This window comes from Gadus chalcogrammus, chromosome 2, assembly GCF_026213295.1.
Source record: "Gadus chalcogrammus isolate NIFS_2021 chromosome 2, NIFS_Gcha_1.0, whole genome shotgun sequence".
NCBI lineage: Eukaryota > Metazoa > Chordata > Actinopteri > Gadiformes > Gadidae > Gadus > Gadus chalcogrammus.
Window position 1 is genome coordinate 8,108,584 of NC_079413.1, and position 16,684 is coordinate 8,125,267.

The following is a 16,684-nucleotide window of genomic DNA, read 5'->3' on the forward strand; positions in this document are numbered from 1 at the left end:
TTCTGCTGCTTGTATGTAAAAACATATACATTACCCCTTTTAAGAGCATTGTCCTTGTCGTTTGTTCTCAGTTCTTCTTTTCTCTCCTACGTTGTGATTTACACCCCGTGATCCTCTTTAGATGCACTCTTTTTGTCTGGTCTCTTTCTTTTTCCACTGGAATGGGTAATGCCGAAAGTATTTGTCACTGTGGTTTTCTCCTTATTTGTGTTTTCTGTTCCGTTCCGTTGACGAAAGATGGTGATAGTTTGGGATGAGCGTAATGGTGCAGGGCTCATCCTGGTCCTGAAGCTTGGCCCGTGACTCCTCCCACTCCCCCGTGCCACCTGTTAAAAGGGGCACCGTTGAAGCTCGCTACTGCAGTGGTCTGACTGCGGGATGGCCTGCCGGCTCAAACATGAATTAATTACTCACACACGTCACACACACCACAACGCTGCCAGGTGATCAGAAGTATCTACAAATAGTCATGAGGCTACCACCTAAACTTACGCGCCTTTCTCAGTCTTTTCGGTGAAGTTAATGAGTCAATTTAGTATTGTTGTGCAGTCGGTTAACTTTTACAATTTGCTTAGAGTTAAAATGCTATCTCGCGGCCAGACACTGCGCTGGGAATGGGAGTCCTGACAGGCAGCTCTATAATATGATATGCCAGAAAAAAAATATTATGCCATTGGGTTGTGAATGTAACACTAAGTATACTGCAAAATCGAGTTTTGTATGGGGCAAGGAGAAGACATTTTTATTATGATGTATAAATATCTATAAAAAACAGGCAAGTCCCTGATACTACCTGAACAATAATAGTTTGAATTAAAATAGACCCTTAAGTCTTAATCTCAGTGGACAATGATATGATCAACATAAGGCGTAACAGCACTGTCCATACTATTTAAGATTATTTCAATGATTGAAAACTCAGTGCCGTAGCTCTGTGTAATATTGTACATGCCCAATGGTATAATTGGACCCAAGTTTGACTTTTAGTAGGATAAATGAACGTCTAAAGTCGGAGAAAAAGAAAAAACTGAAACCAAACGAACAATTGAAATCTGATAATTAAATCGAATATCTGTCTAGCAGTAGCTGCAGCAGACTAGCCTAAACTATTTATGCAGCCTTAGTTTTAAGAGTCCCATGTCTGTCTGTCTTGTCCTTGTGCCTCTCTCCAGGTAAGTATCCCCATCCCTTGCACTGTCACCATGGCGATTCCTGGCCTGTGACGTCACTCTGCTGTAGTCCAGTGCTTGTGTCCCTTTTTTTACTCTTCTTCTTCTTCTCTCGTTCTGCTTTGTTTGGCTGATTATGAGTGGATTAAGCAATTCTGTGTCAATCTCGAAAGTAGTTTGGATTTTTCTTTCAAATCCATTTATTTTGTGTTTTTTTTAATTATTATTATTTTTTTTCCAAACAGTTTAATTTCCTTCTGATCTAGCTCTTTTCACAGCTTACGTGACATAGCTCGACTAGATGAGGACGGAGGGTAGCCGGGGTTTCCAACAACTGCCAGACCCTGTGTTGAGGACAGCAGGAAAAGGACAGTTGGTCCGCTTAGAGGAGGCAGTAAATGGGGCCAAAAGAATAGTCGGGATGGCAGCAAGGGGGGAGGTTGTGTTTTCTTAGCTGTTGTCGCAGTGGTGTTTTAGCAAGCTGCAGCACAAGGCGGCATCAGCACTCACCTACCCTCCCTCCTCCCCCACCTTCCCCTCTCCCTCAGGCTGTATTGCCCTTGATAGAATCTGCGTTCCGGTTTAACAGGACTGCAGCATGGAGGGGAGAGTACTTAAGCAGCCTAAACAACGCCATATTGTAGACGATTTAAAAAATAGCTTGACGTACACACTTTTCACTACCAGGCGTACTCAATACTATTTGTCTGCGTTCCCACTTGTTAAGTCCCTCGCGGCCTTGATATCGTACTAGAGAGGCTACCAATTTGACCCTATATTGATTGAAAAAAAGAAAAGAAAAAGAAAAAACTGCTATTGAGATGAAATAGCACAGCAAAGGATTGCTTATCCCCGCTCACCTTGGGGGGCCGCAGTAAGCTGTGAGAATGGCTGGTATTTGGTTCACTGTAGCTTTTCTGGTCTCTTTGCACTTCAAGGCAAAATCCTCTAACTACCCCCCCCCCCCCCCCGTCCTACCTCCCTCTCCCCCCCACCCACCCACCCCCAACGCCCTATGCTCTAAAGCAGGCTGTCTCCGAAACCACTCCCGCTCGTCCGGGGATCACAAGCTTACCCTGTCCTCTCTCTGTTTGCCCCCTCCCCCGCAGGACGCACTGACCCTGTGCCCATCACCCTCAAACAAGATGTCATGGGGATGGGACGCATGGAGATGGAGGTGGGTCATGGGGGTGGCTGTTATGTCTACGTTTATGTCTAGGGCAGAAGCCGCCAGGAAATATGACCTGTGTAAAGGTGGCGGCAAATGAGTTATTAGGGCGGAACATGCCATCGTATTAAAAACGATATCATGAAATTGGTGAAGGATTAGCAGTAAAATGGGGCTTTTTACACTTTAATTTGTTAAATCCGAACAGTTATTTAATATACTTGATCTCTCTCAACACCATAAGTAGCTGCAGTTTGCAACATAAGGGGGTTAAGGGGATGGTAAGCTGTGCTCCAGCAGTCCAACTATGTTATAGCAGAACAAAGAAAAAAGTGTGTGTGTATTTCTTCACTTTCCAGTCTGAACGGTGTTGACTTAATCTTTATAAAATCCTTAAAGTTTGCTACTGCTGGCTGAGTTAATGTTGGCTAATAACGGCCATACAGATATCAGCCTACAGCAGCACGATTAGTCTAAACAGATATGAAGCGACAGAAAGCGAACGGTCCAGTTCGCCCAGATTTGAGCTTGTCTGCCAACAGACTTTAGATTGAGATGATTTTTTGAGGCGAGGGTAATGTAATGGCTTCCCCCTCTCTCCTCAGCTTGACTATGCAGAGGATGCCACGGAGAAGCGGAGAGTCCTTGAGGTGGAGAAGGAGGACACAGAGGAGCTCCGACAGAAGTACAAGGTGAGAGCCCTCCCCCCACTGTTCCCCTCATGCCTCGGCGCAGCCCAAGGTGACCCCCTCTCTCTCTGCCGGCTGTTCTGCGGCCACGCGACCCGGCACAGTTAATCACTGGTGCCCTTGCCACTGCATGAGCAAAACTGCAGGCTGTCGGTGACTCCTTGATCCATTCCACAACAGAGACTGCACACCTAGTAAGGTCCGGGTAAACCCTGTTCAACCTCAAGCTGTGGCTTGTACATTTAAATAACTCTCACGAAGAGACCATTATGAGAGGGAACATATGTCCTCTAAACCAAAAGTACACTCAATAATTTGATCTTATTGCGTACAAACCCACTTTTGTAAGTAATAAGATCAAGTGTACTAATCCTAGATGAGAAACGAGTCAGTTGACAGTTATTGGCACTGCGTTCTACATTATGGAAACCATACGCTGTGTTGGTCCATTTGCTATTGTTAATTTCGCTGTATGCCAGGCTGACGTTACTTGTTGTCGACCGACCCACAGGACCAGGTGGAGAAGGAAAAAGCCATAGCCAAAGCTCTGGAGGAACTGAGAGCCAACTTCTACTGTGAACTGTGCGACAAGCAGTACACCAAACACCAGGAGTTTGACAACCACATCAACTCCTACGACCACGCTCACAAGCAGGTACGGGAGGTTTGACCCACCAGAAGGCAGGATAGTCTAGCCTAGTGGTTAGGGTGTCTGAGTCCCAGACAAATGGTTCTGGGTTCTGTCCCTGATATCCACAGCCTATCTGGGATCCTTGAGCAAGACACCTAACTCCAGCCCCCGACCTTACATGACTTGTATCTGATGTTTCTCGAATGGCTTTGAATAATAGCATCTGCTAAGCCCCTTGACAATTAATAATAAATGCAGCCTGTCCATTCTTCTAGACGGAAACTTGCATGGGATGGAGTCATAGATCAAAAAATACAAATTGAATAACAAGATTGTTCTTGTTTGTCAAGATACATTATTGGATTGGCTTTCTGCCTTAAAGATTATGTGAACTTTCTGTTCATTTTTTTTAATACAGAGGCTTAAAGAGCTCAAACAGAGAGAGTTTGCACGGAATGTGTCCTCTCGCTCCCGGAAGGGAGGGAAGAAGCATGAGAAGATGCTGCGGAGGCTGCATGAGCTGGCCGAGCAGCGGAAACAACAGGACCGGTAAGAACCTGCGCCACTAGCGCCCCCTGCTGGACAACTACTCCCAAGACTGTAGTTATAGTTCTGCCTAGAAACAAAGGATCGCACAAGTTGTAGTCACAATTGTCTCTTTAAATGCAGATAGGAGTACGCTACTGTTTAGGGGTTGGAACAAATGTAGGAGGGAGAGGGACAGAATGAATAAACGGCAACGATGAGAAACACAAACCTGTCCTCACACCCCCTGTGTTCTGTGTCCCAGCACCCCGGGAAGCGGCCCCATGTTCAAGCCCACCACGGTGGAGGTGGACGGCGAGTCGATGGAGGACGGCGACAGCCCGCCCGCCGAGACCCCGTTCGCCCCGGTCGAGTGCCCGCCCGTCGAGGCGCCCCCCGCCCCGGCGGAGCCCAGCGCCCGGCAGGCCTCGCCCCAGCCCCCCGCCGCCGCCGCGCCCGCCGTCAGCTTCTCCCTGGGCAAGCGGAGCGCCTCCTCGCCCCCGTCGGCGGCCGCCGCCTCCAAGGTCAGCGTGTCCTTCTCCTTCGCCAAGAAGGCGCCCGTGAAGCTGGTCACCGCGGCGGTGGTGTTCTCGGACCACGGCGAGGAGGCGGCGGAGGACGAGGACGAGGACGGCGACAGCCAGCAGGGCGACAAGGCGGGCGCCCAGGAGGAGGCGGCGTCCACCAGCGGCACGGACAGCCCCAAGGGGGGGACAGGGGACGGGGGGGGAGGGGAGGGCGGAGGAGGGGGAGGGGGCGGCGCCAACGAGGGGCCGGAGGCGGCCGCGGCGGTGACGGGGCCGGAGGCGGCCGTGGCGGCGACGGAGGAGGAGGCGTCGCAGCCGCAGGACGACGGCGCCGCCCTGGCAGCCACGCTGAACAAGCTGAAGATGATGATGAGGAGGGAGGAAGGCTACGCCGGCCAGGAGCCCCAGTACTACCATTACACGCCGCCCACCCACTGCCGCGTGAAGCCCCGCTTCCAGTTCCTGCTCTTCATGAGGGCCACGGACCAGTGTGAACTCAAGGCCGGGGACTACGAAGAGGGGGAGAAGGAGGCGGCGGCAGAGGAGCAGGGGCCTGAGGAGAAGAAGAAGAAGAAGGAGACGGTGAAGGATAGTCCCACCGGGCCGGTCACCGCAGAGTCCAGCCCTGCAGGGTGCAAGCAGGAGAAGGAGCAGGACGCGGTGAACACCTCCACCAACCCAGAGCCGCCCCCTCCCTCACCCAAGGTGAAGGCGGAGGAGCTCGCAGCCGAGCCCGGCCGGCCCCCTCCCGTACCGGAGAAGGGGCCCAAGCAGGAGGCCGCCGACGCCCACTCGGGCCCGAAGATCCCCACCGGCCCCTTCTTCCCGGTGTTGAGCAAAGACGAGAGCACCACCCTGCAGTGGCCGTCGGAGCTGCTGGAGTTCACCAAGGCGCTGCCCTCCCTGTCCTACAGCTGCAATCCGCTTTATTTTGACTTCAAGCTTTCCCGGAACAAAGGAGCGCGTGGTGGGAAAGCTGCGAAGTCCGCAAAACCATGCGAGGAGGCGGCGGTGAAGGGTGCCGAGGCGGCGCCCCCAACTGCCGACGGGGAGTCGACGCCGGCCCGCCCGGGGCCCAGCGCGGACAAGGAGCAACCCGCGGCGAAGGGGGACGGCGCGCAGGCGGAGGGTGACGAGCCGGCCACGGCGGTCGACGGCAGCGCCGCCGTGGCCGCCGCCAAGAAGAAGAAGAAAAAGAAGAAGCACAAGAAATCCGGCAAGCATTCCAAACACAAGGAGAAGGGCGCGGCGGAGGACGGGGCGGCTGAGGCCGACGTCGCCGGGCAGAAACCCAAGAAGAAGAAGAAACACAAACGGAAGAAGAGCCGCAACAAGGTGGAGGACAAGGAGGAGGACGCGGCGGCCAAGGACAAGGAGCCCAAGCCCAAGCCCAAAGCGGAGGACAAGGCGGTCGCCGCCTCTGTCCCCCCGCCGCTCGCCACAGCAGCCCCCGCCGGCCCCTCCGGGACGGAGCCCGGCAAGAGGAAGCGTCCCGCCAAGGAGGCCCCCGCGAAGCCGTCCGCAGTGGAGGAGGAGGGCGGCTCCGGCAAGGCCCCCGACGCCAAGGCCGGCGGCCCCGAGGAGCACAACGGCACCAAGAGGCAGAAGACGGACCCCGCCGCCCCCCCGAGCACCTCGTGTGCGGCGGCGGCCCAGAAGAGCACGGGCCCCGGGCGGCCCCCCAGCAGCGAGAGCGAGGACGAGGGCGGCGCCAAGCGGCCCCGCCACCACCGCTCCAGCCCCCGGGAGCAGCGGCCCCACCGCAGCCAGGACTCGGGCCGCTCCCGCAGCCGCTCCTCCCGGCGTGACGGGGAGCGGCGGAGCGGAGGGGGCGGCGGCGGCGGGGGCCGGCGGCGCCCGCACGGCCAGGCGTCCCGCAGCCGCTCCTACTCCAGCAGCTCGGACCGCAGCTCGGCGGCCAGCAGCGGCTACAGCCACCGCAGCCGTAGCTACTCGGACAGCTACAGCGGCTACAGCACGGGCGGCCGGCGCCGCCACCGGCGCTCCAAGCGCTCGTCAGACTCTGAGTACGAGCGCCGCGGCGGCGGCCACCGGCGCTCCCACCGGCGCCACTACTCCACCTCGTCCTCGGACGACTCGCGCTCGCGCTCCCGCAGCCACGGTGCCCGCCGGAAGAGGCGGGGCCGGCCGCGGGCCAAGCGCAGCAGCTCGCGCAGCTCCAGCAGCCGGAGCCGCAGCAGCAGCAGCAGCGCCCGCTCCTGGCGCCGCAGCTACAGCCGCAGCCGCAGCTCGGCCAGCCGCTCCTCGGGCTTCTCCGCCAAGGCCTCGCCGCGGCGCGGCGGGGCCCGGAGCCGCGCCCAGAGCGCAGAGCGCCGCCGCGACTTCAACCGCTCACGCATCTACCGCTCGCAGTCGCCCCGCTCGGCGCGCGCGGCCGGCCGCAGCGGGCACGCGCCGTCGGCCTTGCAGGGCCCCCACCGCACGGGGCCGTCCCGGGACGCCGGGGACCAGAGGAACTCCCTCACGGCCCGGCAGCTCCTGGAGAAGGTGCAGTCCAAGAGGGGCGGCGACGACCCCCCCGCGGGGAGCAAGGCCGGCGGGAAGATCAAGGACCCCCCGCAGGGCTACTTCGGTCCCAAGCTGCCCCCCTCGGCAGGGGGCAAAGCCATGCTGCCCCTGTTCGGCAAGCTCCAGTCGGGGAAGAGGCCCGCCATCATCCCCCTCATCAGGCCCGGCGACGCCGACAAGCCGCCGGGGGCGAAGGCCCCGGAGGCCGAGAGAGAGGTCATACTGGTGGAGCCCATCAGGGAGTTCCCCCCTCCGCCCCCACCGCCCGCAGCCCCCGTAAAGAAGGCGGAGGTCCCCGTGAGCTCTGCGGTGGCGCCGGAGGAGACGCCGCGGCCCTGCGCCGACCCCCAGCTCCTCCTCGACGCCCAGCCCGCGTTCGAGCAGGAGGCCATCCCGCTGATGGCGCACTACCCGGGGGAGCCGGGCCAGGACATGCCCCAGGGCGCCATGCTGGAGCCGCTCCTGGCCGACATGCCGCCGCCGCAGCAGCAGCAGCACCCCCCGATGCAGCACGGCTACCCCTCCTACCCTCCCCCCAGCCTGGAGGACGAGTGCATGGACCCCGAGGAGGACGGCCTGGCCCCCCTGGAGAGCCAGCCCATCACCTTCACCCCCGAGGAGATGGAGAAGTACGGCAAGCTGCAGCAGGCGGCGCAGCAGCACATCCAGCAGCAGCTGATGGCCAAGCAGGTCAAGACGTTCCCCTCGGCGGCGGCCGCGGCGGCGGCGGCTGCGGCGGCGGCGGCCAGCATGCAGCCGGCCCCGCAGCAGATGCAGCAGATCCACATCCAGCAGCCGGCCGTGTCGATGGCCTCGGCCACCTCCATCACCACGGTGCAGCACGCCATACTGCAGCACCACGCCGCCGCCATGGGGCTCCACCCCGCGCACGCCCACCACGCCCACCACGCTCACCACGCCCACCCCGCCCACCCCCAGCTGGCCCAGGTGCACCACATCCCCCAGCACCACCTCACGCCCATCTCACTGTCCCACCTGGGCCACTCTCTGGGCCACTCCCTGCAGCACTCTCTGGGTCACACCCTGGGACACTCTCTGGGACACTCGATAGGGCACGGCCTGATCCCCGCCCACCACACGGCCTTCCTCTCCGGCCAGCCCATACACATCATCCCCGCCTCGGCGCTCCACCACACGCCCATGGCCCTGCACCACATGCCCCACGCCGCCCTCTACCCCACCCTCTTCGCCCCCCGGTCCTCGCAGGCCGCGGCAGCTGCCGCCCTCCAGCTCCACCCTCTACTCCACCCGATATTCTCAGGGCAGGACCTACAACACCCTCCTAACCACGGCTCGTGAGGAAAGAGGTGACGGTGGATTTTGGGTGGGGGAGATGAAATGAAGGTAACGCACCTGACGAGGGTGGGGGGGGGGGGAAGGAGGGATTGAGCTGAGAGGTCCGGGGTGGGGGGACCCCCTCCGATGTGAGGGTGGCGGCCCACCGGCGGCTGGTGCTCGGTACAAACCACCACCTGGATCGAGGTGCACTGCGCAGCCAGACAGCGGTTTACGCATCGTTAAAAAGGGTCAAAATGAACACTATTACATGCTTCTGGCTGCAAAGATCATTTCTATTCACGGTAATGGCAACACTTTACCCCGTTATGTTTTTACACTGGGTGCTCTAAACGTGGACTCTAGGGTATATTTGGACAAGCTTGTTTATTAATGTTGAAACATACGTGAAAGGAACCACTGGAGTATTTCGTTTTTTTTTCCTCAAACCGTTAAAAGAATGATTGTCGTTTTACAATGCTGTTAACCATTTCCTACAGCCTAAAATAAGAGTGGCCCGCAATGGCTGAGGCGATTCAGCAGAATCATGTTGTAGGGAAAGATCGAGATCAGCACAAAGCGTAGGAAGACTGGGAAGATGCCGCTTCTGTAATGTACCCCGATGTCTCTAGCGAGCCGTGACTTAGCGTCTACTGGATATTGAGTTATGTTGCAGCAAGTCAACCTGGTTTATATATTGGGCCACCCGGAGGGGCTGTCTAGCTAAATAACAATTGCTAAAAGTTAAGTTGTAAATAAAATCGGTGTGTAATGTGAAAAAAAAGAAAATCCCACCAATATGACGCCCGTAATAACTTTTATGCAGTGGTGCCCATGTTGGTCTGAGTTGTCACATGAATGAGTAATTGTTTGTTTTTTTTCTGAATTAATTGAGGAAATAACCTTTCTAGGTAGTCCCCCTACCACCCTGGTTGCTGGGAGATGAAGGTCCTTTTCCCAGGGCCCATAGGAGGCGATGGTGGTTGGGGAAGGGGCGGGGGGGGGGACACCTGACTTGCACTGACATCTGTACGTCAAGATGCTCCTTTTTGCATCATGTAACAATGATTGTAGTATACTGCAATAATTGTATTTTTCTTGTTTTTAAGTTATTTTCCAAAAATGCTCTTTAAAAGATAAAAAGGCTCAGTTTAGCTTTTTGTGTAATTTTGTAAATACAATTGCTGCATTTAAAACATTAACATTCTAGGGAGTAGGAGCTACTATTGGAAAGGCAGGGTGATAAACAACATTGAAGAATGGACACATGCATGTGTAATTTATTTAGGTATTTTCCAAACTCTTTGCTAAGGCCGGCGATGTCGAAGGATACCGATTTGTAAAACAGTAGCGAGGTTTTGTTTTTTTAATCTTACGCTTGTGCAAATAAAATCTTTTTTGAGTTTCGTTGTTTGTATGTTTCTAGTTTGCCAACCGCAAAACTTCATACAAAAAAGATCAAAACTAAAGCGTAAACAAACAATAGCACAAGTGTGTCACAGGTAATTCTCCCAATTGAAGGCACAAAGGGTTGATTTAAAACAAATCTCTAGGTGGCGCCAGAAAGCCAGGTTTCACATGGGATGAAGTAAAGTGGCAAGTTTGTTGTAGTCTAGTGGTGAGCTGCCTTTAGCAAATGTAGATTTGTTGAATGGCAGTTGTGCATTTTTCTAAAATCATGTTTACAACAATCACAGGTACACTAATTCTTTATTCAAATAACCGCTAAAACACTGACTCAGTGAGATTGGACCCAAATGTGAATCCTACGGTTACTAAGTATCAACAACAGTATTGTATTAGGTGACAAAAGGTCCCTGTAACCAGCATAGTTTGACTGGTCCATCGTAATCCTCATTGATCAAACATTTTGAAATTGGGAGACCTATTTTAAGTATGATCACTTTAAAAGCATTCCCCCAAAGTCCTGTTTCTCCAGTTCCATCGTCGGTGGCACAAGTATTAAAAAGACAACAGAATGGATGCTTGATAAGATATTAAAAGATAAGACGGCAAACAGAAAGAAATACTCTACATCTAAATCTGTTGGATTTCAGGTTCAGGTTGAGCTAAATATTATGGCTAAATCAACCATGGAGGTCATTGACCCAAAGTTAAATCAACGTCCTCTTGGGGTGAAATTAAATACTTGATGCAATACCTAAGCTGTCTTACAATATCACCAAGTACTAAGAGTCAACATTGAAAACCGATACCACAATCATTGAAAAAAGAAAAACGTGGTGATTTTGATCCTTGTCCACAGAAAACACCAAACGGTGCTTCCATCTTTGTTTCTTCACATATCAGGAGGGCTGTGGTGCAAACCTGTCCCCAGAAATAACCTAAGCGTCTCAAACGCCTCCCCTTCGGAGTGTGGCTGTGTGCTCAGCCGAGGTATCTGATGACCAGGAAGATGATGACACAGGTGAGCAACATGCCTCCGATCATGATGAGCTTATCCTGCGTGGCCCTCCTCTCGATCAGCCTCATCACCGTGTTGGACAGCCCCAGCATGTTGGCCACGTCCAGCATCTTCTTATGGGTACCCTGTGTGGCGCATTAGGACGGTTTGACAGTTAAAAGCCTGGACAGTACTAGTTAAACCAATGCATTATAATTACCGATAGCAATTTTGTCAAGACGCTTTTGTCCAAAGTGAAAGGAGACCTGTAATTAAAGAGCCGGTAGGTGCTCGGGTATATCTTGCTCAAAGATGCCCACAGGCCAGGCTGTGGAAGGTGAACGTCAAACCCAGTACCCGACAGCTGGGAGTCAACCACTAGAGTCTAGAAACAATAATAACCTGCGCACAAAGATATATTAACAGTTAACTTCTAGAAAATACCCTCCCTTTCTCTCTGCCCAGCTTTGGCTACTGGATGTGGGGAAATGCAGTCTCTTTTTTTTTTTTCCCACGGCCTCCAGGCCAGACCATATGACCAGCCAGGTCAGGCGGGCTGATCACCGAGGCAACACCCTGATAAGAGAGGGGCCGACTCAAACCCAGGAAGAGCTTGTCCTCCCTGCAGAACACAGACTCACCCTGATGGGCACACTTAGGCCCAATCCCATTTCTACCCCTTCCCCCTCCCCCTTGTTTTGAAGGGGTAAGGGTAAGGGGTAGAAATGGGATTGGCCCAATCCCATTTCTACGCCTTACGCCTTCCCCTTACCCCTTCAAAACAAGGGGAAGGGGAAGGGGTAAGGGGTAGAAATGGGATTGGGCCGTCGAGAGCCCCTATTGTGATCACGATACACAATAACGTCAACTGTGTGTGTGTGTGTGTGTGTGTGTGTCAGAGATCGTGTACGTGTGTGCGTGATTGCACATCCAAAACACACAAGACATACACACCTTGAGTGTGCCTCTCTGATCTCGGAGGCCGTTGAGGATACTTGAGCCGCTGCCCAGAAGGTCGTCCATGCCTTGATGGGCGTTGTTCAAGTTGGAGTTCATCTGTAGCGTCTCGTCCATAGGGATGGAGGTATCTGCGTCCTGCAACGATGACAACAGACGTTTTGTTCCATAACAATTCCTTCGGTCTGTGCCAGCAGCAGGCTGGGTTCATACACGTCCCGTTTGTTTCGGATCATGTCATTCAGACTCACGTTAGTGGTGAAGGTGCGACTCATGAGCTCCTCCCTCTCTCGATCCTGGGCGTCCCTTTGGTAGCGGCGGTGCTGGAAGTTCCGCAGGCCTGTCTGGAGGTGCTGGATGTCGTACTTGAGCTGGTCCGCGCGCCTGCGTTCAAAGCAGACAACGGTTAGCTTTCTTCCCTTGAATGTGTTACGGCAAGGATTTGGTGTTTCCAGTAATTCAGGTGGTGAATACCTCATTGCCTTCCGTAAAAACTATTTGTTATTCAGAGTAGCGGGAATGATGGTATTGTCGCTAGCAGGTTGTGCTCTCAGCAGAGATACTGGGTTCAGGGTACTGGTACTGGGTTCATCCCAGTACCTGTCGGTGGTACAAATCCTTGTGCAAAGTTGCCTCCCCTCCAATCTACTCATGACTGACCTTCATCTTAATTCAGTGTCTCTTTAGATACAAGTAAATAGTAAATGGTCAATAGTATACAAAATACGTAATGGTGAACAATAACCGGTTTGTGCATCAAATCTGAGGCCGGCTGTGACGAGGAGAAGGCAGCTCGCTGATGCAGGGGCTCTCTCAACTCTTCCCCCCCCCCCCCCTGTTCGACGTCATGGCTGTGCCCCGCGGCACGACCACAGCTCCTCGGGAGATCACAAGAGCTCTGCCCTCAGGCCTGTTTACCCAGCTCAGAAATGACGCGTTGCCCAATGCAGATGGAATGCTCTTGCTGCTGGTGGTGACGGGGGGACGGGGGGGCTTTAGTGAGATGTTTTCTTAGAGCGAGAGACACAACGCCACAGGGCAGGGGAACGAGCTATCTCATGACCCCAACCCGGTGCCCTTTCACCGTGGAGGTTCCTGATCACCCCTTGCCCGCACAAAAACACTTGTTGGACTTGGAACTCACAGTTTAGCGTTCTGGCGACGGTTTGGAGGTTCCTTACTGGCCAGGATCTCGAGCCGTTCTACGTGTGTGAAGATCCTGTCGACTCGTGCCTGTATGTCATTTTCCAATACTTGAAGAAAAAGAAAAAGGAGAGGAATAAAATAGCTGTTGGTAATAGCTGCTTATAATTAAGCAAGCTAGCATTGAATGCAGGGATAACACAAAAGAAGAAGCCCAGTAATTACGTTCAGTTCTCGTGATGACAACCTCTAATCAAGATTGCCCCAAAAAAGATTATATCCTCTACAACTTAATAACAACTCATGGCTTTTTTAATGGTCTACACCAGTGCCAGTTTGTCCAGACGGTTCGTTCCAATCAGTGTAACCATTGCCACATCCTTCCCTCCCTTAACATGCAAGTTGATGTCATTGTCATGGGGCAGCTGGCTGGTTGACTCCCATTATTATCTAGAAAATGACTCGTACAGCTTCTCACACAACACCCAGACTTCCACCCAAGCCCCCCGCACCCTAAGTACTTCCTGTGTAGGCACCAGCTTGGCGCAGAGCAGATGTTTCCAGTATTTTTTCCAGTCCACTACACCAAAACATAAGACTACGATTCAAAACATGAAACTAAGATTAATGCGTCCATGTCATTCTAGGCTGCAACTAAAGACAGAAAAGCAATGAAATAAAATAAAACAGTCAAGATAGTAATGAAAGATTCCGAGTGAGATATCGGGGTCTTGATTATTACGAAGTTGAAATAACGTGTAGTCGTGTACACATCACGTCATATACGTGTCAACTCACGGTGTACCGACTCTCGATCCGTCTTCTCCAAACCACCCATATAAGACTGCACCTCATGAATCTCCCTAATGATGGACAGGGGATAAAGAAAGGGAAAGCAGACTAGGTCAGTCTACGCTAAATCATCAGAACAGTAATTTGACAAACACATTGTAGAAGACGTACTACTAACTACGTCGCACATTTTTGCACGTAGTTGTACAATATGGCATATTTACAGTAATGCGTTTTATTTGTCGAAAGCTTATCATTTATGTTGATTTGCAGGTGCCTTGAATTTAACCTTAACCATTGAATGCTTGTGAACGGTGTGTGTGGTGCTGAAATGTTTACCCGGTTGTCCTATTAAGCTACCTGCAGTTTAGTTAGTTGACGATATTAGCCTTTAGCGATCACTATTACACATGATGCTTAGCATGTATTACAAGTGATGGTTTCACTTGTTGGCTATAATTAGCTAAGAAGTATTTCCTTTACATTATTCGCCCTATAAAGTTAGTTAGCTCAAGTCAGTCTGTATCAACTCAGGAGACAGACACACTCACTTGTTTGTCTGATGATAAAGCGTCTCCATTTTCGCGTCCTGAATTGGTCTTATTTTTAACCGTGTTGTAGTAGAGAATTCACTTTTATCCTGACGTCTAGGAAAGCTTGCGTTAGCCGCTTAGCTAACTGCAGCGGCAGTGGACTGCACACGTCATCAGCTGATAGTTGTGTACGGAAGTGGAGAGGCGGAAACGCGTCCACTCTCTGACACCAGCATAAAGTCAGACCACCACCTAGCGACCCAGCGACAAATCAAAAAAAGGGTGGAACAAAATACACATAATTTACACTTACTTGACCTTATCTTAAATATATTGAATGATGTAACAGCCACCATTTATAATAGTTTGACTTCAGTCATATTGGCTTTAGAACTGTAACACTTTGTTTGCTGTTGATGCTAATCAGTGCTACTTAAATTCTCATTAAATTATCTTAAGCTCCCCCGCACACACACACACACACACACACACACACACACACACACACACACACACACACACACACACAAGGACACACACACACACACACACGTTTCGAACGAAACTTTGAGGAAAGGCAGAGAACAGCCCGTTGACAAGTAGACATGTGACAGGAAAGACCTCTCACAAAGGAAGCCTCAAGGCTAGGTTTTGTCATCTCACTCAGACTTTGTATAATTGGACTATCTCCCTTTTCCACAGATCGGGTGTCAGAATAATCCAGTACGTCCATCTTTCAGCATCCCTAACTGCAGATCTCGTGCTGCCGACACCAACCCCATAATGATCCAGATCCCTCCATGGGACCGATCGGTAGGAGATGACATCAGAGGTCGGCGTGCAGGGGACAGGGAGGTAGGAGAAGGGATTGTGCTTTTTAAGTTGTCCGTCACAAGTCAACGCCGCTGTCGGGTGAGTGGTGTGTGAACGGGTCTTGCCGTGGATTCCCAGAAGAACCAGTAGGAAAGAATTAACAATAGCTCCTTGGCGAATCTCTTGAATTAGACACAATCGTGCCTCGCGGCGCTCTAATGCCTGGAACTCCATCCAAACCGCAAGACGATCAGCCTATCCCAGCCCGGTATCAGCCCCGCCACCCTGCTTGCTGTCTACATCTTGTTGACAGCAGGGCATCAATAACAACCAAGAGGCCGCAGTCAGTCAGTAAATGTAAAAAAGGGTAAGGTGTAGAGGGAGCTGTTAGGACGGCCTCTTTTATCAATTTTTTTTGTATGTTTACCCCCATTATGTGCGCGATCTCCATCCAACGCAGCCCACGATGAGTGTGTGTGTGTGTGTGTGTGTGTGTGTGTGTGTGTGTGTGTGTGTGTGTGTGTGTGTGTGTGTGTGTGTGTGTGTGTGTGTGTGTGTGTGTGTTTGTGTTTCTGTGTCTGTGCGTGTGTGTGCATGCGCGTCTGTGTGTGTGTGTGTGTGTGTGTGGGGCTACCAGGGGATGCTTGAGTTGATGGTTGTTTCTCCAGGCGAAACACTTCTCAGCAGAGCCCCCCCCCCAACACCACCACCCCCGACGTGTCAGGGAGCTCCAGAACGGTTCATGCCACTTCTTGCTCGCTGCTCACTATTTTCGGTTGTCATAACACCTCCCCAGGGCAGTAGCCGGTGGTTTGTCTTTTTCTTCTCCTCACAGATTTAGCCTGTTTTCAGAGGAGGAGACGAAGAAGGAGGGACAGACAGACGAAAGGGGGGACAGAGGGACACATAGAATGGGGCCCCACGACCAGCCGTTTGGCTATTCACGAGGGTGGGTGGGGGACCTTTACCTCCCTCCTAAGGTCATTGGGTTCTCCTTCGCTCTGTCTCTGTCTCTCGCTCTCTCAAAGGGCTTTATTTGCATGCAGAACATACATTTAACTGTCGAAGCACAGAAAGTTGTTAAAATACAGTGAAGATATCAGCTAAATGTACACTATAATACAAATTACTATACAGTGAAAAGTAAAACTAATAACTAATAAAACTCTCTCTCTCTCTCTCTCTCTCTCTCTCTCTCTCTCTCTCGCTCTCTCTCTCTCTGTGTTTTAAGCACCATTTAGTCCCTCTCTCTCTCTCTCTGTCTTTCTCTCTCTGTCTCTCTCTCTCTCTCTCTCTCTCTCTCTCTCTCTCTCTGTCTCGTCTCTCTCTCTCTCTCTCTCTCTCTCTCTCTCTCTCTCTCTCTCTCTCTCTCTCTCTCTCTCTCTCTCTCTGTCTCTCTCTCTCTCTCTGTCTTTCGCTCTGTCTACCCTGTCTGCTGTCCTTTATCTTTAGCCTCCGGAGTGAAAGCGGGAGAGGAGATGGTCTTAGCGGTGTTCCTCAACACCTGA

At 52.5% G+C, this 16,684-nt stretch overlaps 2 protein-coding genes across 2 annotated transcripts in view; one reads left to right on the top strand and one right to left on the bottom strand.

Moving 5' to 3' along the window:
- Positions 1-11,605, top strand: part of gpatch8 (G patch domain containing 8) — a 25,400-nt gene extending 13,795 nt beyond the window's left edge. The window contains exons 4-8 of the mRNA XM_056578910.1: positions 2,279-2,346; positions 2,943-3,029; positions 3,538-3,681; positions 4,076-4,206; positions 4,448-11,605. Of these exons, the coding sequence (XP_056434885.1) occupies positions 2,279-2,346; positions 2,943-3,029; positions 3,538-3,681; positions 4,076-4,206; positions 4,448-8,558 (4,541 nt within the window). The 3' untranslated portion in view covers positions 8,559-11,605. The remainder of the gene's footprint in view (positions 1-2,278; positions 2,347-2,942; positions 3,030-3,537; positions 3,682-4,075; positions 4,207-4,447) is intronic.
- Positions 9,790-14,576, bottom strand: gosr2 (golgi SNAP receptor complex member 2). Its single transcript, XM_056578921.1, has 6 exons — positions 14,382-14,576; positions 13,837-13,901; positions 13,040-13,148; positions 12,147-12,279; positions 11,893-12,033; positions 9,790-11,084 (listed from the first exon to the last, which is right to left on the bottom strand). Exons 1-6 carry the CDS (start codon positions 14,408-14,410, stop codon positions 10,923-10,925), a joined length of 639 nt encoding a protein of 212 aa, XP_056434896.1. The 5' UTR covers positions 14,411-14,576; the 3' UTR covers positions 9,790-10,922.
- Between the last annotated feature and the right edge of the window lie 2,108 nt (positions 14,577-16,684).

What these genes read in the sequence shown, in the direction of transcription:
- gosr2 (XM_056578921.1), bottom strand. Translation starts at nt 14,410, where the DNA reads ATGGAGACGCTTTATCATCAGACAAACAA. An exon ending in CGTCGCCAGAACGCTAAACT is followed by an intron (nt 12,280 to 13,039) that starts GTGAGTTCCAAG and finishes CTTTGAACGCAG; the next exon opens with GCGCGCGGACCAGCTCAAGT. An exon ending in ATCAGAGAGGCACACTCAAG is followed by an intron (nt 11,085 to 11,892) that starts GTGTGTATGTCT and finishes TGCGCCACACAG; the next exon opens with GGTACCCATAAGAAGATGCT.